This window comes from Geotrypetes seraphini, chromosome 2 (genome assembly GCF_902459505.1).
Source record: "Geotrypetes seraphini chromosome 2, aGeoSer1.1, whole genome shotgun sequence".
Classification (NCBI taxonomy): Eukaryota; Metazoa; Chordata; class Amphibia; order Gymnophiona; family Dermophiidae; genus Geotrypetes; species Geotrypetes seraphini.
Window position 1 is genome coordinate 520,823,003 of NC_047085.1, and position 24,791 is coordinate 520,847,793.

Sequence of the window (24,791 nt, forward strand, 5' to 3'; positions counted from 1 at the left end):
AGCGTGCCAGACTTTAAGAATAAATGGGATCCCTACGAGGGTCAAGATAAGGAAATTGGGTCATTAGGGCATAGACAGGGGGTGGGTAAGCTGAGTGGGCAGACTTGATGGGCTGTAGCCCTTTTCTGCCGTCATCTTCTATGTTTCTATGTTTCTCTGCTCCGCTCACTGTTCTGCCATGTGCTCAGGACTAGGCACAGCTCCTACAGTCTCCCTTCGGCTGGCCTTGCACTGTAGACTCTCTGCTGTTGGTTCGTCCCCTTTTATGGGGGGAGTTTGGCTGGTGATGTCGGGGGTGGGCGGAGTTAGCTCTCGCCTCTTCCCCTGCTAGCACCGCCTTCTCTGCTCCTTCCTGCTAGCACACTCTCTGCTCCGCTCACTGTTCTGCCATGTGCTCAGGACTGTTCTACGATGTGCTCAGGACTAGGCACAGCTCCTACAGTCTCCCTTCGGCTGGCCTGGGTACTGGTGGTCCGGGGGCAAGAGCTCCTATTGCGAGCTGCAGAAGGGGGCAGGAAAGGTCTTGGCTCTGCCTGAGCTTAGGGCCATGTCTGGAGGACCTCTGAGCATGCGTGGATGTGATGATGTCACACGCATGCGCTGACACCATCCAGCCATGACCCCGAGCTCAAACAGAGCTGGGGCCGTTCCTTTCACCTCCAGCCAGAGCCAAACGAACCTCCAGCGGCTTGCAATAAGAGCTGCTACCACCGGTACCCATGGAAGGACCACAAGTGACTCAGCTCCCATGAGTGAGCCCTTTCATTCCCCCCCTTGCCAAGACAAGACAAGTTTGTGTGGTGGTGGGGTCAGGGCAGAGCCACATGTCATCTTTTTGTTTTTAACAAATATGGTAACCATACTTTATGGAATTGCTGCAGAAGATGGTGAGTGTGTTTCTGGTTTCTATTTCAGATGCAGGTGAAGTTTGAGGACATCGCTGTCTCTTTCTCCCAGGAGGAGTGGGAGTATTTAGATGAAGAACAGAAGGAGCTCTACAGGGAGGTGATGAAGGAGAATTATCAGACCGTGCTCTCGCTGGGTAAGGGATAAATTCACATGTTTATTAGCAGTAGTGGGCCATCGTTATAATGACAATTTTGATTGTTTGCCTCATGTGATGAACACAATTGAGACACGAGGGTCTTGTTGTCCTGCATAGAGGGCTATAATTGGGTGGTGCCACTCCAAACAGTTGTAGCATATCAAACGGAAGGTGAGAAAAAGTACTGGGTCAAAATTTTTTTTTTTTTTTATAATCTCTTTATTTAGCAAATGAGATACAAAAAGCAATAACAGTTCCAATATCAACCTCCACAAGCTCAAAAGGTAGTACATAAACAAAAGTTCAGCCCAGCAATACACAGGGGTATCGAAATACAGCAAAAAACCACAACAGCTAGGTAGGATAAACCAGAAAACAGCAAAAGCAAAAACTATTGCATAGCAAAAACAAGATATCATTGCAAGAAATGCTCATTTCCAGAATTTTCTTATTTTCTCTAGAAACCCAAACCCGTCCTTAACATCCCCCCAATTGTGTGTGACACTGATAATAAGAGTCCCATTCACAATCACAACCTGTGCGAACTGCAGAAGCGACAAAACCAACACAAATAGAGACAGATAGAGTTAGAGTTCCATAACCCCTCCTCCCCTATTGCAGCAGAAAAGAGGAAGAAGAGAGTTAGGGAGGAAACTAAGAATTAAGAAGTAAACTTCTCACCCGGTGGGGCAGAGAGTCCCAATACACCTCCTAAATATCCTAGAATTTGTCCCAGCCACTCACCCCCCCCCCCCCCGGCCTGACACATCTCTGCGCTCAAGCATAGCCAGTTCAAACAGAAATTTGAACTTTCATTCACAAATTATTAATCCCCTACTCTACCAACAGAACATTAAGATCTACCGATCAACATTTATTATCTATTCCGTCTTTAAAAATTATAAATACGCGCCATCAGTTTATGTTCTCTGTCATTGCTCCCCAAACCTGGAATTCTTTCCCCAGCCATCTAAGGGAAGAAGCTAACGTCGATAAATTTAAAAGTAAATTGAAAACTTTTCTCTTCAACGATACATTCTTAAATTAATCACAACATGACCTTCAAAAAAAAAAAAAAAAGATTTTAGAAATCATTTTTTTTTTTCTTTTCTTTTATCCATCACCCTAACCTCCCTTATGTACTCTCCCTTCATGTCTTTCTATACTTTTATTATAATGTAAACTCTCCCCACGAATTCCTTATGTTTCCAGTATTGTTGCATTTGTCTTAAGTCAAGATTGTTTTATTTATTGCAGTAATATTTTTAACAATTTAATTTTATTAATATGTACATCGCTTTGAATTCAGATAAAGCGATTAATTACATTTTTTATTAAACTTGAAACTTGAAATTGTTTCCATTGACTCATAGGGGGGATAGCCGAATCTTGCCAGTATATCAGAATCACCTTTTTTGCCAACAACAGCACCTTGGTCACCAAAAGTCGGTGCCTACCATGTAAGGCAGTAAAAGCACTATCAACATAAAAAAGAACAATCTGAGGAGAGGACGCAGGATAAAGAGAGCAATAAGGCCCTCAAAAAACTCCATACTCGAGACCAAAAAAGTTATGTTTTAGGGCTGGACCAAAACATATGGCCCAGGATAGCATGCCCCTGACCACATTTGGGACAAAGATCGTTCTCAGCAAACCCAGCTCTATATGCCCTTCAAGGAGAAACAAAAGCTCGATGAAAAAATTTATATTCCTGCTCCCTATGAATCATGCTTCAAGAAACTACTGCGACATACCTAAATCCCCGAGCAAAGACAGCAGAGTCAATAAGAACATTCAAGTCCGCACTCCAGACTCATGCTAAGGAGACTGACTGAATATCTGGCCGAAGAGCCAAAAAGAGAAAGGACATAATAACGCACTCTGAGATCAACTGATCAAAAACTTCTTTTTATCCCCTCTATCAAAGACTTCTACAATACACGTAAAGTAAATTTCGCAGTAACTGCCCCTACCCTCTGGAATTCCCTGCCACAGCAACTCCGCGACGAATCACGACTCGACAAATTTAAGACAGATTTAAAAACTTTTTTATTTCGTGATGCTTTCGCTAACACTTAGAGCCATCATTCCTTTTTTTTTTAATTTTTTTTATTTTTTTAATTCTATTTATCAATAATAACCGCTTTCTTTAAAGCGTCCCTCTCCATTATGTTTTATCCTAACCCCACTATCTCCATTTTTCTTCTCAAATATGTAACTTCACCCTCCCTTCCCTTCTATCCTCACTGTCTAGTTCGTCTGGTAATGTTATTTGTATATACACAATACCTTTTTTTTTTAGTTTCTTTTAGTTTCTCTTTCTTTTAAATATATTGTTAACCGGCCAGATATTAACTTGATGGTTGGTATATCAAAATTAATAAAACTTGAAACTTGAAACTTGGAGGAGCCACCTCCTCCCACATCGCCAAACAGTGCCCCAGCCTCTCCGTCAAAAAAGAGTCGTCCAAACCAGAAACATAGTGCTTAAGCTGTAAGTACCCAAAATGATCCAGAGTTTCAAGATTATACAGAGAAGCAAGCTCTGAGGGAGCCAGAATATGGCCTTGGATCACTAAGAACATTCCCCACCCGCTTAATACCCCTATCAGCCCAAACCTGGAAAGTATGAGATTTGGTCCCCAGACTAAAACCCGGGTTCACCAACAAGGGTAGGAATGGGGAAATACTAAAATTCACCTGCAATTCTTTACATAAGAGTTTCCATGACCAAACCACATTCCTTTTCAGAGGGGCAGCCAAACGCGAAGAGGGAGCATGCAAAACAGGCGCCAACAGGTCTTTTTCCAACATATAATCAAGTTTCAAGTTTTATTAAAATTTAGATGTAGCGCAATATCATTAATTCAAAGCGATTTACAATTAAAAACAGGGTCTTAATTATTAACTAAAACCAACACAAACAGACCTCGTCCTTATTGAGACCGACTCTAACCTCACCAATCTCTCTGATAACATCTCATCTTGTATAACAAATCTACAATCCTGGGCCCTCACCGTTCAAATGAAACTAAATGAGACCAAAACAAAACTACTTTGGCTTGGCCCGAAATTGGATCAGCTACCCTCCCTCATCCCACTTTCCTCTGGCACCAATCTGCAGCTTGAGCACTCTAGCAAAGTTCTGGGAATCATCATTGACTCTACATTGTCCTTTAACGACCACATCAACTCCCTAGTAAAAAAATGCTTTTTCAATCTTCATATGCTAAGAAAAGTCAGATCCTGCTTCCACCAACAACATTTCGCTGTCCTTGTCCAATCCATCATTCTATCCAGACTCGATTACTGCAACTCCATCTATCTAAGCCTAACAAAGAAAAGTCTTCTCAGACTTCAGCGGATTCAGAACATCGCAGCCAAACTAATCTTCGCAAAAGGCAAATTCGATCACGTCTCCCCGCTTCTGTCTAAGCTTCACTGGCTCCCAGTCTTCCTCAGGGTTTGCTACAAATGCGCCTGTCTTACCTTCAAATCTCTTCACGGCATCCTTCCTCCCCTCTTCCCACTATCTTGGCTCTCGAGTACTCACTCCACCAGATCCACTCAGAAATTCAAACTATCCTTCCCTTCTCTAATTGGCATTTCCCATACAGGAAAACTTGGTACATCTCTCCTCTTCAGGATCACCGAGCTGTGGAACAGCTTTACGGCCCATCTTCGGAGTTCGACCTCCCTCCAACATTTCAGAAAACATCTGAAAACCTGGCTTTTCTCCAAAATGTAACTACACCCTCCCTCCCTCTCCACTATTCCAAGTCCCCTCTTCCCTTCCTGTTCACCAAGCCCCTCTCCCTTCCATTTTAGTTCCTTTCTTTGTTTTTAATTCATGTAAACCGTGTCGAGCTCCACTTCCGTGGAGATGACGCGGTATATAAACTTAAGGTTTAGTTTAGTTTAGTTTAGTTTAGACCTGACGTACCAATACATAAGGGAAGTAGGGAGAACTACAATAAGTATAGCAAAGGATACATACAAGGAAAATACAAACGGAGGGTAAGAAACTTTAAAAGTATTATAGAAAATTAAGAACTTTTTTTTTTTTTAATCAAATTCTCAGAGCCTAAGACAGAGGACTAATGAGTTTAAGCATCAAATGGGATCAATAGGGACTCTGATAATTAGGTCTCAAAAGCATTCTTATACAACTAGCACTTTAACAGTCTTTTAAATTTACTTAGTGATTTTTTTCCTTAATAAATGATGGTAAGGAATTCCATGTTTTGGGCGCTGTAACTGCAAAGATCGTATCTTGTCTTGTTTCAAGACACCAATCCCGCAGCACCCGCAATCCACAAACTAAATTATAAACCTGAAGGTCCAAGAGCCCCAGCCCTCCCTTAGAGACAGGTAGCATCAGGACCTGCAAAAACAACCTAGGCCATTTCCCCCCCCCTAGAAACATATGAAGTTCCCTATATAGCAAAGTCAAATCTCGACTATTTAACCAAATAGGCAAGTTTCAAGTTTATTAAAATTTTGATATAAACGCAATATCAAATATTTTCAATGCGTATAACAATAAAAAATTTTGGGGGGAGAACAAAATAAAACAATTTAAACAGGTAAACATACAATCAATGTACACAATTAATTAGTGATACATAGGAAAAAAGGAGTGAACTACAGTTGTTAAAGAAAGTAAGAGAACATTTAAGGAAAAACAACATCAGGAGGGTAATTGAAAATGTTTTACAAATAAAGCAAGGTCTAAAAGTGAAAGGGAGAAGTTGTGACCTATATATAGATCTGGTTAGATTTAAGTATTTGGACCTGAGATTGTTGATAAAAGAGTTATCCTGTTTATGACTCGAATGCATCTTTGTATAGGTGGCTTTTTAATGTGCTTTTAAATTTTTCTAAAGAAGTTTCACCACGCAGATAAACTGGTAACTTGTTCCATAGCTGGGGTGCTAGGATTGAAAAAATTGTAGCTCTTCAGAGACGGAATGGTCAGCAAATGCTGGTCTATTGATCTTAAAGATCTGGCTAGTAAAAATATTGTTGTGTTGGTTTGTTGAATTTTGAAGGTTAATAGTGTGATTTTATAGATTATTCTATGTGAAATTGGTAGCCAGTGTGCTTTTTGTAACAGGGGAGTGACATGATCATATTTTATTGCAGTATTTTGTATAATTTGCAACCTTCTTATTTCTTTCTGAGTTATGCCATGGTATAATGTATTTTCTTTATAATGTCACTGGGGTACTAATAGTTAAATATTAGTGGAAGTCAGAAAAATATTAGAGTTCAAACAAAAGAACTGTCTTCTCATTCAAATTGGTAACCAAACTTCAGGATTGCAACCGTCACGTTTGAAAGTCACTCAGAGGTATAGAGTTCTTCAAGAAGAGAGTTGCGCCCTCTAGTGATGAACCAAAGTATATTTTTCAGTCGTTGCAACTTTATTAGTTCTGGTTACGCTCCAAGTTTGATTACAAAAGTAAATAAATAAATAAATGTCTTTACAGTCTTTCAAACACTTGTATGAAAATACTTTGTTTTTTCTTATCTTTACAAATCTTTTCAAATGAACATCGCTCTGTGAGAAAATTGAGAGCAGTTTGATAATTCAGTTTATGTTGAAATATGTTTATTGGATTTAATATCAAACAAAGTGAACAGCAGATATCATTTCAAACAAGTAGAGTCCCCCCTCCTCCCCCTCCCTGCCCTCTTCCCCCCACCCCCCCAACCTCCTAAATGAAAAAGATTCCATCCTCCAGCAGTCCAATTGTTACGGGTTCAATAGGTTACTTCGAGCTTTATGAGTCAGTGTTAGCCAGAATGGTTCCCAAATAGAACTAAATGTTCGTCCTGTAGGGGTATCCAATGAAGCCAAGGATAGTCGCTCCATGGATGCTTGACGAAGCATCAAGATTCTCCAGAGTGATACTGTCGGCGGATCTGATGTTATCCAACAGTGTAGTATTGTTTTCTTACCCAAGAGGAATGTTCGGGTCATAAAACCTCGAAAACCTTTCGGGGATATCCGAGGAATGGAGTCCAGTGAGAATAACAATTCCGGACCATTAACATAGCCATGGTGCCACATAGAAGTGATGTGTTGCTGTAACTGTTTCCAGAAGCCCTGTACCATGGGGCAAGTCCAAAATTGGTGACCCAAAGAGGCTCCCGGTTGGGCACATTTAGCACACGTGTCCGTAGCGCTGATTTTAGCACGATACAAATATGTCGGTGCTCTGTAGAGGCGTAGGTAGAATTTATAATTCAATTCAATAAGGGTCACTTGTCCCGTTATTTTAAAGATTGCTTGAAGACCCTGTTGGATATGCTGTCCAGTCACCTCGCAAGGTAAATCCCCTGACCAACGGGCCGCATACTTGTCATAGGAAATGGGCTCCAAACTCTCTCTCAAACAACGTAAATGGAATTTCAATGGGATATGAGTCTGGGCCGTCAGGCATAGCGCTTCCGAGATAGCTTCCTGACTATGACTTGTAAGTCCTGCCGGTGGTAGTGATTTAACATAAGATGTCATCTGGGCATAAGCTAACCAGTCCCTAGAAGTCCAGTTATATTCAGCCATCATAACAGTGAATGGTGGCACCAGTCCCTGTGCTGTTACCACTTGTGAAATATATTGTAGATGAGAGGTTCTCCACACCGAAGTAGAAAATCTAGATGTCCCAGGTTGAAAATCGTTGTTATCTATAAACGGCAAGTAGGCTGTGGCTATTGGATTTATCTTTAATTGTCTGCATAAACGCCTCCACACCTGACGCAGCGGTTGAAATAAGAGTTTGCCAACTGGTGGCGGTCCCCCTGGAATACGTAAGGTGTGCAATAAGTAGCTGAAGTGGTATGGGTAGCATAATGTCAGTTCCGCGGGAGTAGCCGAAAAATGGCTCGTCCCTCTGAACCAGTCATTCAAGTGGCGCATTTGGCAAGCCTGAGAGAACATTCGGAGGTTATGCAGTCCCATTCCTCCCTGCTGCTTTGGCAGCATCAGAATCGACAGGGAAATTCTTGCCTTTTTACCATTCCACAAGTATGATGTTAAGCATTTCCTAATTTCTTTCTCATGTTTAGAGGACAACAAGAGTGGGAGCATTTGAAATATATATAGCCACTGGGGCAGCATCACCATGTTGTATAATGCAATTTTACCCATTAATGATATAGGAAAGTCCCTCCAAATTGACAATTTCTGTCTCGTAATAGCGATGAGCGGTAGGACATTCAATGAATATAAACTATTAAGATTCATAGGTATTTGTATTCCTAAGTAGGAAAGTGACGTGGTTGCCCATTGCAATGGAAACGGTCCCCTCCAATTATTTGGGACATCTCGAGATAATGGAAGTACCAAGGATTTTTGAAAATTGAGAGCCATTCCTGAATATAGACTAAATTCATCCAGTATCGCTAAAGCTCTGTTCAGAGAAGCCTGAGGGTCAGCCAATGTCAGTAGCATGTCATCAGCATACGCCAGTACACGCAATTGAGAGTTCCCTTCCGGGAGGCCCTGCAAGCCATCATCCTTCTGCAGTGTTCTCAGAAATGGGTCTAAATATAGCAAGAATAACAAAGGGGAGAGAGGACTACCCTGTCTCGTTCCCCGTGCTATCGGGAACGAAGGAGTCCGTGTCCCGTTTACCAATATGCTAGCTGTGGGTGATGTGTATAATAACCTAATCATGTCGGAAAACCAACCTGTAATTCCCATATATGATAACACTGAAAACAGGTATTTCCAGTTAACCTTGTCAAAGGCTTTAGCCGCATCTAGGCTTACTAATATTCCCTCCTGTCTCTCTATTTGAGCTCTGTGTACAGCCGTCAATAATCTCCGAACATTTAGGACCGAATGTCGTTGCTTTACAAAGCCTACCTGCTCTGGGACAATTAATTGGGGAAGCAGTGTAGCCAACCTATTGGACAATACTTTGTCTAAAATTTTAATGTCTACATTTAGTAGGGATATTGGTCTGTATGATTCTATATCCGTTTCTCGTTTCCCAGGTTTCGGAATTAGTGTAATGTATGCATGATTGGAGCCTTCCGGAAACGTTCCCCCCTCGTCTGCTGCGTGATAATATGCCTCTAAAGGTCCACATAATTGCGATAATAGGAGTTTGTAAAACTCCGGAGTAAACCCATCTGGGCCCGGGGATGTTCTGTTTCTTAGTTGTTTTATCGCTAATTGTATTTCCTTCCCCTGGATAGGTCTATTTAGTGTGTCACGCATAGTGGATGTCAATTTGGGCATTCCCGCATCCTCCAGAAAATCCACAGAGTCGGGTCCCCCAACATCCTCCACCGAGGAGTAAAATCTTTTATAATAACTAAAAAATTTTTCCGATATGTCCCCTGTTTTCGTCACTTTCGTGCCATCCGGCATATGTAGACAAGAAATATACCTATCTGGCCTTCTCAATTTAGTGAGAGAGGCAAGCAATCTGCCCTGTTTGTTCCCGTATCTATAATATTTGTGTTGTGTGAAGTAGAGATGTTTTTTTGTGCGTTCATGAATCAAGGCGTTCAGTGCAATCTGTGCTGATGTCAATTGTTCATTTGAGCGGGGCGTCGGATGTGCTAGGTGTCGTTTTTTAAGAAGTAAGCATTGCCGCTCTAAATGTATGATGCCCTGTGCCAACCTCTTTCTGTGGGCCACTACATAGGATATAATATCTCCCCTAAGGACTGATTTGGCCGCCTCCCAGAACAGAAGGGGTGTGTCTCTATGTTGAGCATTAAAGCGTAGATAGTCGTCCCATTTTTCCATTAAATAATTTTTGAATTCTTGATTGTCAATTAAATAAGAAGGGAACCGCCACCCTCCCAAATTCTGAGTTGTCCCAGTAAACAGATCCAGCCATATCGGACAGTGGTCAGATATAGAGATAGGACCAATTTCAGCTGTCTCAACATGAGAAAAGAAGGAAGTTGACGCTAATATGTAATCTATTCTGGAAAAAGATTGGTGGGCCCGAGATTGATGTGTAAAATCTTTCTCTCGAGGGTGCAATAACCTCCAGGGGTCCACCAAGTCTAGGGCGTCACACAAATAAGGCATGCCCTTGTGCGGTGCTGAGGAATGATTCATTCCCGGTCCAGTACGGTCCTGTACCGGGTCCATGACCTGGTTAAAATCCCCCAAAAGTAGTAATGATATTGTTGGGTCGAGTTGGCCCAGTTTAACCAAACCCTGGAAAAATTTATGATCATAATTATTAGGGCCATATACCATCAGAAGGTGAAATTTCTGATCTGATGTGGTCACCCTACAAAGCAAGGATCTCCCCATAGGGTCAGCATATATTTGTTCAACCTTCCCTTGAAATCCTCTACGTACCAGCAGTGCCACCCCTGCATGTTTATTAGGGGAGGAAGCCGAACAAATCTGTCCCACCCACCCTCGTTGTAATTTGGCATGTTCGGTCACAGTCAGCCGGGTTTCCTGAATACAAGCAAGATCTGCCTTGTGATGTTTCAATCTGGCAAGGATCTTAGTCCTTTTCATAGGTGATGTTATTCCCCCTACATTCCAGGACAATATTCTAAGCGTCCTACCGCTCATCATAACCTGAGGTACATATATATCGCAACATTATTAACAGGAGAACCCCAGGCGCCCAGCCTTCACCTGAGGGATCCTCAGCGCTCAGTCTTTTCCTGAACCCGCACAATGCAATGAATTCTCTTAGATATACTACATAAGAGGATAAATCTAACAATACATAACAATCAACATGTGTGTTCTTCCCCTCCCTTACCAATATCCCCCCCACCCTCCCCTTGATCCCCTGTTCCTGAACTTCCCCCCCAATACAGAGACCCATCCTGTAGCACTAGGATACAGGAAGGCAGAGCACGTCTCTGATGCTTGGAAACTCGTCCCCCTCATATAGTAAGCTGAAAAGGAATCAGTATGGGAGAAACAGCAAATGCATAGTTATACAGTGAGATATCATACAGAGTTCTAGTGAGCTTTCAATTAGTCAAGTTGTTGAAGGTCCTGGATTCCCCAGTCTATTTATGAATTCCCCTGCCAGTACATCTGATTCAAACACGTGCCATTTGCCTTCCAATTGGATTTTCAGTATAGCTGGATACAGAAAAAGGAATCGGTGTTTGAGATCAGCCAGCTTCCTGCACAGAGGGTAAAATACTTTCCTCTTTTCTGTCAAGGCAACAGAGTAATCCTGTCCAATTCGAATGGGTATGGAATCATAATTCAAGGACTCCCTTTTAAGGCGAAATTCTTTAAGTATCTCCATTTTGTGTCGGTAGTTGTGCAATTTTCCAATCACCACCCTTGGTCTTTGATCATTCCCTGGTCGTGGTCCCACGCGGTGTACCCTTTCAAAGCGCACTGGGCCTATGTTAGCAGGCATCTGCATTTCACTAGCTAGCCATGTTTCCAGCACAGTTATAAGAGATGAATCTGCAATTGTCTCTGGGAACCCCATAAATCTTAAGTTCCCCCTACGGGACCTATTTTCTAGGTCCTCCAACTTAGCTTGTTGTTGGTCTAGCTGTGTTTTCATGCGGGCCATGTCCGACGTTACACTGTGGTTTTCATCTTCCACTGCAGACACTCGTTCCTCCAGCTCAGTCACCCTCGCTGAGTGGTCTTCCATTATTCCTTCGAGTTTTGTAAGTTGGGCAGACAGTTGCTCCATACTGGGGGATAATGCCTGAGTTACTATACTTTTCAACTCCGCCAGCGTCTCCGGCGTGAATTGTCTCAGGACCCCGCATGCTGCGTCCGCCATTTTGTCCTCCGCAGGTTTGCCTCTCTCCTTGTCCTTCTTAGTCGATTTCGTGGACATGGTTTGCTGTGTTTGTAGGAGAAATCTGTCCATATAATTCCCCACTAGAAGCGCCGAGTTTTGTTATAATTTTATTTTCGCCGTTCGTCCCGTTTCGCGGCAAATGTGGGGAACGAGCTCCGGAGCTGGCTGAGCTGCGTACACGCCGGCTCACGTCATCACTTGACTCCGATAATTCAGTTTATAACAGGTTCGGGGTCTCTACGTGGCCCCGTTTCGATTCCTTCTTCAGGAGACCCTATTGTATGTAAATTGAAAAACCTTTTCAATGCTGATAGAATGCTTCAAGTTTGCGATGTGGTAACATCGTCAAAAGAACGCTGTTGGTGCTGTGAATTTAAACTGTCAGAGAAAACATGGTATAATGTATTGCAGTAATCTAGCCTGGAAATAACCAAGGAATGAATCAGAACATTAAGAGCTTTTGGTTCTAAGACTTTGGCTAAGGATCTAATGAGACGTAGTTTGTAAAAACAGTTTTTAACTACGGAGCTAATCTGATCATGGAAGGATAGTTCATGGTCCAATAATACTCCCAGTATTTTTGTCGTTGTTACTTTTTGTAGTGGGAAATTGTCTAAGAGTATTTGTGATAAAAATGTAAGATCCTTTTTCCATGGGAAAAACATTATTGAAGATTTAGATGGATTCATTGCCAGCATGTTGTCTTTTAGCCATTGACTAATTTGTTTTAACTTATTGTTTATATTTGTTACCTCATTAGAGTCAGCAGTATTTAATGGATATAAAAGCTGGATGTCATCTGCGTAGACAAAAGCAGAGAATCCAATCGATTGACTTAAAGTGAGAAGAGGTGCTAAAAAGATATTGAATAGAAGAGGGGACAAAATTGAACCTTGAGGGATACTATAAGAGTTTGTATAGCTATTTGATGATGAATTGTTGAAGATAACTTTAGCTGACCTATCTTGAAAGTATGATTTAAACCAATTTAGAACTTGGTCACAAATACCAATGGTAGACAGTCTCTTAATAAGTAAATGATGGTCGATGGTGTCAAATGCTGTTGATAAATCAAGTGAAATCAGAAGTACAGATTTGTGCCGATCTAAGTAATATTGAATGTTAGTTGTAAGACCTATCATAGAGTGTTCTATTGAATGATTAGATCTGAAACCAGTATGATTGGGATGAAGTGTGTGAGTTTTTTCCATAAAGTTGCTTACATGATTGAAAACAACTTTTTCTATTAGTTTAGTGATAAATGGTAAATTGGCGATAGGTCGGTAATTTGATTCAATTGAAATTGAATCTTTAGGATTTTTTATTATTGGACAGATGATTGCTTCTTTCCATTCTTTTGGTATAAATCCTGTGGTTAAACTATTTTCAATCATTGTCTGAATGAAAGGACCAAAGAAGGAAAAGAAACATTTTATGAAAAAGGGAGAAATTGAGTTAGAGCCTGCGCCTTTGACGTTGATACTTTGTAACAATTGTTTAAGGACCTCTAGGGTAGGTATTTGAAAATTAGTACATTTTGAAATAGATAAAATTTGTGTTGATTCCATGTCTATATCAAAATTGCTTTTTGAACCAATGCTATCTCTAATTTTATTAACTTTGTTTACAAAATAATTTGCTAGATTTTGTGCTGTTGGTTTATCTTCTAGTTCAGGGCTTTCAATTATTTTGGGGACTGTAAGATTTTTTAAAATAGCAAAGAGGGCAGAGGAATTTTTAGCACTTTCAATTTTTTTAGAATAATATGTTGTTTTTGCTAAGTTTATTTTAGTTTTATAATATAGCAGTTGTTCTTTAAATTTATTTAAATTCTCTCTTGATTTAGTTCGTCTCCATTTCCGTTCTAAAGCCCTAAGTTGCAACAGGTATAACTAAGGTGACCATATGTCCCGTTTTGAATGGGACTCCCCTTTTTAGATCTCCTGTCTCGTTGTCCCCACGCACAGCTTCGGGATGCCGAAATGTCCCGTTTTCAGGGATAGCATCCTGAAGCTGTCTGTGGGGACAACAGGACAGGCGATTGCTTCCCCTCCCTCTAGCACCGAAGCCTGCCCATCCCCGGACCAGCCCCCACTGCTGCTGCCTACCACCGCTTCAAACACCCCCCCCCCCCCCCCAGTTTTGAAGGCATCATTGGACCGGCTCATTTAGCTGCCCTGTTCTCATTCCCTCTAACGCCAGCCTTGCAGCTCCGTACTTCCCCACACTTGCTCCCCCCCCCCGGATCGCTATTATTTTAAATGTTATGGCATCAGAGGAGACTTCTAACCTCGGCTTGCCCCGGAACTCTTCCTGCAACAGCGACTTCCTGTTCCCACCTAGGTGGGTGGCTGGCAGAAGTCTCCTCTGATGGATACAACACCGCGGTTGCCATAACATTTAAAATAATAGTGATCCGGGGGGGAAGTAGGTGTGGGGAAGTCAGGAGCTGCAGGATCAGCATTAGAGGGAGTGAGAGCAGATGGTGCTGCAGAGTCCCACTGGTGGGAGGGAGGAAGGAAGAAGAGGAACCGAAGCATCGGCAATGTTGGGGGAGCAGGTGTGGGGAAGTTCGGAGCTGCAGGGGAGAGTGTTGCTGTACCCAGCTAGAGGGAGAAGGAAGATGAGGGAGGGAATGAAAGGAGATGCCAGGGCTTGGAGGGAAGAAGAGATGCCAGGGCATGGAGGGAAGGAGGAAGGTATGCCAGACCAAGGGAAAAGGAAAGGGGAAAGGAAGGAGGAGACGTCAGAGCATGGAGGGGGGAGGGAAAGATGGAAGAAAAGGAAAAAAGAGAGATGCCAGGGAATCAGGGAAGGGATGATGCCAGACCGTGGGGCGGGAAGGAAAGAAAGGAGAAGAGAGAGATGCCAGAACATAGGGGACGGGGTGGTGACAGAGAGAGAAAAATGGAGAGGTGGCAGAGCTGAAATCAATCATGTACAAAGGAGAGAAGGGACACAGGATAGATAGTTTATGGAAGGAGCATAGAAAGAGGGAAGATGCCATATGGAAGAGAGAGAGAGAGGGCGGACACTGGATGGAGAGGGCAGTGAATGCAAGGGGCGAGACAGAGGGTGAACAGTAGATGGAAGGGGTAGAGAGAGGGAGACAGACACTGAATGGAAATGTGGGGGAGAGGAGGGACAGCCGCAGAATGGAAGTGTGAGGGAGTAGGGGAGCAGACCCTGGAAAGAAGTGGGGAGGAGAAAGAAAAAAGGGCACATGCTGGTTTGAGGGAAGAGGATAGAGTTAGATACTGGAAGGGGTGAGGGAAAGAGGTGGCAAGCTATCGGTAGACACAGTGAAAGAGGGAAATTAAGGACTGAATAGTAAAAAAAGAATTTAGACAGAGGCAGAAAATAAATTGAGAAGGAAGACCAGGGAAGAACAGGAAGGAGGGAGCGGAGAGAGAGATGCCAGAGCAGGGGGGAAGGGGAGGAGACAGATACCAGACCTGGGAGAAGGAAAAGAGGAAGGAGACAGATACTAGATCTGAGGGGAAAAAGGAGGAGAGAGATGTGCTAAAATCTGCTGGGAGGGAGGGAGGAAGAAAAGAAGGAGAGAAAGGCAGAGAAAGGGGGGGGGGGTGTTGTAAGCAGATTAGAAAGACTACAGAGAGAAAGGCCTGCATGAAAGGGGAAAGACAGGAGTAAGATGCAGGACTATGGAAGGTTCAGACAGAGAGGGAGAAAGGGGGAGACCTGGAACAAAGGTACAAAGGAGAACTGACACTGGATCTGGGGAGGGTAATAGAGGGAAAAGAGAGAGACCTGGACCCAAAGGGGATGGGGCTGGATTGTGAAAGAAATGTTGGATGCAAAAGAAAGATTGGATGCACATTCAGAAGGTGCAACTAAGAGACTTATGAAATCACCAGACATCAAAGGTAGGAAAAATGATTTTATTTTCAATTTAGTGACCAAAAAGTGTCTGTTTTGAGAATTTATATCTGCTGTCTATATTTTGCACTATATTTGTCTATTTTTCTATAGTTACTGAGGTGACATTGCATATTTTAAAGTAATCTGCCTTGATATCTTTGAAAAACCCCCGAAAGTCGTAAATAATTAACATTTTCTCTGCATACAATGTGCTTTGTGGTTTTTTTAAAAATATATTTTATGTTTACCATTATGAATTAATAAGATATTGTGTGTACATGAAAATTAATGGAAGAAATTGGGGGTGGGGCTAGGGCGGGACTGAATATTAATAGATGTCCCGTTTTGATGAAAAGAATAAATGGTCGCATTAGGTATAACCAGCGGGGAATAATCATGTTATATAGAAATATGCAGCCCATCAAGGAAACAGGTAGAGAACCCCATAATTGCACACACTCAATAGACTTGTTAAGTAAGAGTCGCACATTGCACTCATAAAGATTGGTCAGGGATGATGGAATGTAAGCACCCAAGTATTTCACTTGTGTATAAGCCTCCTTCAACGGAAATTGAGGCCAAATAGCCGAGATGACACAATGGAGAGCCATAGCCTCCGACTTAGAAATATTCAACTTCAGCCCGGAAACCTTACCATAACAAGTAAACAAATCTAGTAACAAAGGCAAAGTTACTTCCGGACTTGTTAAAATTACCATAATATCATCAGCAAAGGCCAAGCCACGAATCGAGGAATCATGAACCTCCACTCCCTTCAAACCTGGGTAATGTCAGATCTGTAACAATAAGGGTTCCAGAAACAAGATATATAACAAAGGGGACAGAGGGCAGCCCTGCCTGGTCCCCCTACCAAGGGAAATACCCTAGAGGCATGTTCATTGACTAACACCGCAGCAGCAGGGTTAGAATAGAGTGTCTGCAATGCTTGAAAGGTAGTAACCCGAGATCCCATATTGAGGCAACAAAGAAAAAAGAAAAGCCCATTCTGAGTCAAAACTAGTGACCAGGGACGGAAGATGGTGAGCATCACAATAAGCCATTGCGAGCAACAACTTGCAAACATTAAGCCCCGCCTGATGACCCTGCACAAAACGATCTTGATCCACTCTCACTAAATTTGGAATAAGAGGAGCCAATCGATCCGCAAGAACCTTAGCCAAGATTTTTAAATTTACATTTATTAATGAGATTGGACGGTAGGATTCAACTAAAAAAGAATCCTTCTGGCTTAGGCAAAATCGTAATTAAAGCTTGATTAGAGGTAGCTGGAAACTGCCTTTCCTTAATAGTGCTGTGATAAAAACGACTCAAAGGGTCTGCAATATAGCCCCCAAGCAAACGGAAAAATTCACCCCCAAACCCCATCCGGGCCAGGCGATTTGCAAAGGGGTAATTTTTTTAATAACCTGAACTGTCTCTTCCTCCGTAATGGGAGCAGTTAGTAACTTATGATCATCAGAAGACAATCGCGGGATAGCCACAGAATCCAGAAAATCACCTGTCACAGTCTCCTGATTCACCACTTCAGCCGTGTAGAGACCCTGATAGTATTTGACAAACAAATCTTCCAACTGATCCTGCTAGTAACCACCTCACCCACAGAATTTCTCAGGGAAGATATAGATGTAGGACATAGAAACATAGAGTATGACGGCAGAAAAGGGCCGGCGGCCCAACAAGTCTGCCCACTCAAGAACCCTCCCTCCCTTGAGAATCCATCTTTTAAGCATTCCTCTGGAGCAACCCCATCTGTCTGTCCCAATTTCTTCCATTCATTTTCATTGTACCATCACATAACTGTCCTTCAGGGTCAGAAATAACATGGGTCATCTGGAAAGGGATGGATTTATGAATAAGAAGAACCACCCCTGCTTTAGCTTTAGAGGAAGAGGCAGAATAACATTGCCCCACCCAAAAGCGTTTTCAATTTCCCATGTTCCATGTCAGAAAGTTTGGTCTCCTGAAGTCCCACAATGTCAGCTTTCTGACGAGCCAGATATTGAAGTATCTTGGTGCGTTTAACCGGAGAATTAATCCCCAATACGTTCCAAGACATACAACGAAGGCCCCTCTTAGGAATCATGGAACTAATGAAAAGGCAGAAAGTTCATAATATAACCTGTATACCCTTCTAAGGCGCCCAGCCTCACCCCAGCAGACTACCTCCAGAGCAGCACACACACACAACACACTCACATCCATATCCCCCTCCCAATCCCTTGACACCCACAACCCCTCATCCATTCCACTAAACACCAAATCAACATGGGGACCCCACTCGTGCCAGTAACCCTCCCTCCACATTACCCCATACACTAAAACCTTAGCAGAGAAATACAAAAGTAGATAATAATAGTACCAAGAAGGATCAGTGTCCACTGAAAAAGAAAAAGAAGAAAACACAAAGAGCAATGAACAATGCAAAATGACCCCGCCAGAACCAGCCCCTGTAAAAGTAGAAAAAGAATACGACAACCAAAGCATGGGTCTGGGGACTAGGAAGCCGTCAGGAGGCCCCCTCAGCCAGCACAAACCCCCATCACTCCACAAGGGAGCCCAGACCCAGAATCAAAACATGCACACAGCCTCCAGGATTTGGGTAAATACAAGTTCAAACGGGAGCCGATGGGTCAGAAAACCACTGCTGAAGTTGGTCCGCCACACTGTCACAGGTGTTGAACACGAAAGGCTGGCCAATGTACACAACGCAAAGTTTAGCAGGGAATTGCAAAGTAAATCTCAGTTTTTGTTCAGCAAGTTGCTTACAAATGGGTGAAAACCCCCTCCGCAAGGATGCCACCAGCGCCGAATAATCTTGAAACAGTAGCACTTTATGATTTTGAAATGTAAGGTCTTTCCATTGGCGGTAAGTTTTCATAAGTAGGTCTTTAATAGCAAAATTTAAGATATGCAAAATCACAATATGCAGATGAACCGCTCCTTCCTGTCTCCTGCGCAGTCGGTGCGCTTTCTTGATCCATAGTGGCCCCAGTGCGGAGGTGGTAAGAAGTTCAGTCGACAGCCATTTTTCAAGCATGCCTGCTAAATCATTGTCCGGTATGATTTCAAGTATGCCCACCAAGTGGACATTGTTCCACCTACTGGGTCAATTTATAACAGGACATGTTAGGAGAAGTTGCTTTAGAGTAGAGGATGTGGACTGCTAGGCCTTTACAGGGGAGTGTCAGTAGGAACCCAGTCACCCAATTAATGCTGGATATCTGGGACAAAGTGAAAGATACACTGTTAGATGACAATTGCTATTCTGAGCTGATGGTCATTAGACTTAATCCAGAATTTGTGTCTAGGATTATGTTTAGGGAGGTTCATGGGTAGGAAACAAAGGGGTCAAGTGACTACAGAACAGGGAACTCTGAGGGAATTTGGAACTTGAGGAAAAATTATAGTCTGAAGCTGCTGATTTTATTCACTTTTTACAAGTGAATAGTTATATACAGAGTGAAATGTGAAGAGGGATATGTGCAGGAAGCCATTAAATTTGAAGAATTTATGGGAAAAGGGAAGACGAAACAAAGGGATCAAGAAACAGACTATAAGTTGTTCTAGAGAACTAATGTTACACCAGTACAACTTCAGAAATGGTATCAGAGGGGAGATGAAAGGTGTTGAAGGGGCTGCGAAGGTAATGGGGATTTTTATCATTTGAGGACTTTCTTAAGAGATCAATCTCCACAGATGACCCTTGAGGGGAGGAATGCTGGCCTAGTGTCTAACGCTCAGTAAGCCTGGTTCTAAGAGAGAGGTTATAGAGCAGGTGTACCTACACTTTTTTGGCTTGCAAGCTACTTTTAAAATGACCAAGTCAAAATGATCTACCAACAATAAAAATGAAATCAAACCCACAAAGCACACTGTACGCAGAGAAAATGTTAATTATCCTTTATATTTGGGGGGTTTTCAAAGAGGTCAAGGCAGATGATTTTAAAATATGCAATGTCACTATAGCAAAATAGACAAATATAGTGCAAAATATAGACAGCAGATATAAATTCTCAAAACTGACACATTTTGATCACTAAATTGAAAATAAAATCCTTTTTCCTACCTTTGTTGTCTGGTGATTTCTTGAGTCTCTGGTTGTACTTACTTCTGACTGTGCATACAATATTTCTTTTTTTCTGCCTCCTGCATACTTCCTCTCCTCCAGACCTCGTTCTATTCCTCAACCAACATCTCTTTCTGTCCCTCCAGGAGTCCAACTTTTCTTCCTCTCTTTGTCCCCAGATCACGTGCAGCATTTTTCACCACTCCTTACCTGCCTCCTGCCCATTTCTCCTTCTGTCACCCCTCTCCAACACCATGCCACATCTCTCCCTCCATCACTATGCCCAACATTCCTCCCACTTGCATCACCTTCAATCTATCCCTCTGTTCCCTTTCCACCACCATATCCAACATTTCTCCCTCTCATCCTAATATTCCCTATGCATCTCTACCTCACTTCTCTTTCTCTATGCCCAATTTTCCTCTTCCTTTCCCTGTGTGTACCGTCTCACTCACACACTCAGGTCCAACAATTGTCCTCTTATGTACCAAGTTAGTGCCCCTTCCTCCCTCCCTTATGTCAAGTTTCAAGTTTTATTTAAAATTTGATTTGATCGCAATATCGTATTTCAGTGCGATTTACAAATATAAAACCAAACTTTAAAACACTGACAATACAAGAGGGATACTGGTTGAAGTACAATGTGTCCCATGTTCATGCCCCCTTCCTTCCTTCTTTCTGTGTCCCAAGTTCGTGCCCCCTCACTGCCTTCCTGCTTTTGTCTCACCCCCTTCCTCCCTCCCCCAAAGTCAACCCATGCCGAAGCTTGCCTGGCCCTCGCTGAAGCTGCCGCCGATTTCTCCCTGCTACCCGATACGCTACATTCACTTCCTCCCTCGGTCTGCCAGAAGCACCCGCCGCCACCACACGACTCACTCCACCCAATCATCCCCCACTGCTGCCGCAACCCTGGGCAAGGAAGGGCCAGGCGCGTGCAGCGATTGGCTGGCCCAGATCCTTCTCTCCGACATCAGAATTGATGTTGGGGGGAAGGCTTTTGGGCCAGCTGCGTGCAATCGCTGCACTTGCCTGGTCCTTCCTTGCCTGGAGTTGCGGTGGTGGATGATTGGATGGAGTATAGCGGGTGGTGGTGGATGCGGTGCCGGCAGACTGAGGGGTGGGAGTGGATGTAGCATATCGGATGGCAGGGAGGAATCGGCAGTGGCTTCAGCAGGGAGCAGGCAGGGAGAGATCCCGGGCATGGCGGAACTCTTTAGTGTGGATCCCGCGGCGGGGAAGGCCTCGACGTCGGCCTCGGCCTCAGCCCCAGCCTTGACCTCGGCCTCGGTTCCCTCGACCTCGACGCGGATGTCTTCCTTGTTGAAACCTGTGTCCTCGACCCCGAAGTCGACCTTGGGTAAGTCCCCGCTTCCTTCCTCTACTCCAGGGTCCTCTAAGAAGCCATCCTCAGGCTCCTCGACGGGGGCGGGTGGGTCGTCCTCGGCCCCGCCCCGGACGTCGAAGTCGGGTGCTCCGCGGGAATACTCATTACCGAGGTTGCCCTCGAGGGAGCACCCGCCGACTTAGGACATGCCATCTATGATGGCGATCCCCGTGTTCAAGGACATGCTCCAAGCGCTTATCGCCTCGGAGCTGTCCTGTGCACTGGCCCACCTGCAGCCGTCCTCGGCCTCGACTGCAACTCCGGCCTCGGTTCCGGTGGTGGTCCCTGCCTCGGCCCCGACTCTGCCCTCAACCTCGACTGTAGACCAGCCTGTGCGGAGCATGCGGCCTCGTGACAAGGTGCGCCGGGTTCGCAGGATTTCATCTTCCGACTCCTCGTCGGAGTCTTCCCGCGGGTCCTCGCCCTCGGGTCGGCCTCGGGCGAAGCGCCGGTCCCGGAAACCCAAGCACCCTCGGGGGTTGCCTCGGCGGCGCGGTCGCTCCTCCCCGACCCGGGCGGCGGAGACTCTGAGGGTTTCGGAACTCCGCCTGGATAACCCGGGGCTTTTGCATTCCCCTGCGGGGAAAGGGTCGAGGGATTCCTCCCCGAGGAGGAGGGGGAAGGCTTCGGTGCCCCGTACCCCGGGGACTTCCCCGAGGGGCTCCTCGGGGCTTCGGAGGTCTCCGACCCCGACGAGGTCCCTCGGTGCGGCTTCCTGGGGCTCGGAGTCTGGCACGGGTCGGGAACCCAGAAACTCCCGTGAGGCTTCTCCGTCTTTCTTGGTGACACGAGCCTCTCGCTCCCCTTCCCCTCCCTCGAGGCCCTCCTTGTTTTTGAGGTTTGTGGTGGATATGGGGAAAGCTTTGGACCTCGACCTTTTATCGGGGTCCCAATATTCCAAAGAATTTTTGGAGAAACAGGATTTGCCCTCTCCTCCGCGGGAGTCTCCGCGATTGCCGTTGAACAAAATCCTTCATCAGACGTTCTTGCGGAATTTGGATTCCCCTTATGCGGTCATGGCTGTCCCTTCGAAGATGGAATCGAAGTACCGTACGGTCCCCTGTAAGGGATTCGAGAAGGCTCAATTATCCCACCAGTCTTTGCTGGTGGAGTCGTCATTGAAAAAATCCCAGCCTTCTCGAGTCTCCGCAGCGGTCCCGCCCGGGTGTGAGGGGCGTACCCTGGATAAGTTTGGGTGCCGCCTCTACCACAATTCTATGATGGCAAACCGGGTGCTTAACTACGCATTTACCTTCTCTTCCTACCTGCATCAGCTGGTCAAGTCTATGCCCTGTTATCACGGGGTCATGCCTGACTCGCATAAGGGAGACTTTGGCAAGCTCATGGACACTCTGTCCCAGCTGCGCCTTTTTCTTTTCCATGCCGTCTACGACGTCTTTGAATTGTCATCCCGGGTCTCTGCGTTTGCGGTAGCTATGCGGTAGCTATGCGCCGCCTAGCGTGGCTGCGCATTGTAGACATGGACCCAAATCTGCAGGAGCGCCTGGCAAATTTGCCATGTGTGGGGTCGGAGCTCTTCGATGAGTCCCTGGAGGGGGCTACTAAACGCGTGTCCGAACATGAGCATTCCTTCGCCTCATTGGTCCGTCCCAAGGCGAAGTTGTCAGCTCCGAAGCCCTACCTGCCTCCACCGCAGCGCTACCCGCAGAAGTCCACGCCGGCTTTTTCCAGGCCTCCTCCCCGGCGGCCCCCTCAGCAGACCAGGGTGCCACACCAGAAGCCTCAGGCGCAAGGGGCGTCCAAGCCGGCGCCGTCTTTTTGACGCTCTGAGCGGATGGGGGTGGGCCCCCTCCGTGCTGTCGCCGTCCCTGCTTCCCATCGGGGTCCGGTTGCGGGCCTTTCATTCGGCCTGGACTCTGATCACCTCCGATGCTTGGGTGCTCCGTGTCATATCGGAGGGATACTCCCTCAACTTCAGGGATATGCCGCCGGACAGTCCGCCCGGCGTGCCTACTTTCAGCCGGGCCCAACTTCCCCTTCTCCTCTCGGAAGCCAGGGCCTTGTTGAGTCTTCGAGCTGTGGAGCCGACCAGCGGGGAAGGGGTTTTTACTCCCGTTATTTTTTGGTCCCGAAAAAGACAGGGGACTTGCGCTCCATTTTGGACCTCCGGAGGCTCAACAAGTTCCTTGTCCGAGAGAAGTTCCGTATGCTGTCGCTTCCGGTCCTGTACCCACTGTTGGAAGAAGGGGACTGGATGTGCTCCCTGGACCTGAAGGAAGCTTATACTCATGTTCCGGTGCATCCCGCCTTCCGCAAGTTTCTACGGTTCCAGGTGGGGGATTTGCACCTTCAATACCGGGTCCTCCCCTTTGGCTTGGCTTCGTCCCCTCGAGTCTTCACGAAGTGCATGGTGGTAGTCATGGCGGCCCTGTGATCCCAGGGTCTGCAGGTCTTTCCTTACCTGGACGATTGGCTCATCAAGGCTCCTTCCAGGGAGGGGGTTATCTTAGCGACCCGACAGACTATCATCTTCCTTCAACGTCTGTGGTTCGAAGTGAACTTTCCCAAGTCTCAGTTGTGCCCTGCTCAATCCCTTCAGTTTATCGGGGCCGTGCTGGACACGGTTCGCCTCCGTTCGTTCCTCCCTCCTCCGCGGCTGGAGGCCCTGCTTCGACTCAGTCGCCAGATTTCGCTGCTGCCCTCAGTATCGGCGCAGCGTCTAATGATTCTACTGGGCCACATGGCGTCGACAGTTCATGTCACGCCGTTTGCCCGCTTGCACCTAAGGCTTCCTCAGTGGACCTTGGCCTCCCATTGGCGTCAGGACCGGGACCCGGTCTCCTCCCCAGTGACAGTGACTCCTTCCTTAAGACGCTCGCTCCGTTGGTGGACCAACTCTTCCAATCTTTCCGGGGGTTTGCTCTTTCTTGTCCCTCCGCATCGCAAGGTCCTGACCACGGACTCTTCGGAGTACGCTTGGGGGGCTCATCTCGACGGCCTGCGGACCCAAGGGCTATGGTCGGCGGAGGACCGTCTTTGTCACATCAATGTCTTGGAGCTTCGTGCCATTTTTCTGGCTGCTCGAGCGTTCTGCCACCTGCTACACGATCAGGTAGTCCTCGTGCAGACGGACAACCAGGTGGCGATGTACTATGTGAACAAGCAAGGGGGGACGGGCTCTTGGTCCCTGTGCCGGGAGGCCCTGCGCTTTTGGGAGTGGGCGGTCTCTCAGAACATCTTCCTTCGGGCGGTTTACATTCAGGGAGAGAGAAACTGTCTGGCTGACAAACTCAGTCGTCTTCTCCAGCCGCACGAGTGGTCGCTCAACTCCCGAGTTCTGCACGAGGTCTTCACCCGCTGGGGGTCTCCTCAGGTGGATCTGTTTGCCTCTCCAGAGACCCACAAACTGCCTCTCTATTGTTCTCGGATGTACTCCCCGGACCGTCTCGAGGCCGATGCCTTTCTTCTCGACTGGGGGGGAGGTTCCTTTATGCGTTTCCTCCTTTCCCTCTGATCTTGAAAACGTTGGTCCATCTCAAACCGACCAGAGCAACTATGATTCTCATTGCGCCTCGTTGGCCTCGTCAACACTGGTTCTCCCTGCTTCTTCAACTCAGTGTCAGGGAACCTCTTCTTCTGCCTGTTTTT

General features: G+C 45.5%; 1 protein-coding gene across 2 annotated transcripts in view; it reads left to right on the plus strand.

Annotated features, from left to right (window-relative positions):
* Positions 1–24,791, plus strand: part of LOC117354694 (gastrula zinc finger protein XlCGF28.1-like) — a 63,016-nt gene that overhangs the window by 10,013 nt on the left and 28,212 nt on the right. For both annotated transcript variants that reach the window (XM_033932570.1, XM_033932571.1), the window contains exon 2: positions 916–1,042. In XM_033932570.1, the coding sequence (XP_033788461.1) occupies positions 916–1,042 (127 nt within the window). The remainder of the gene's footprint in view (positions 1–915; positions 1,043–24,791) is intronic.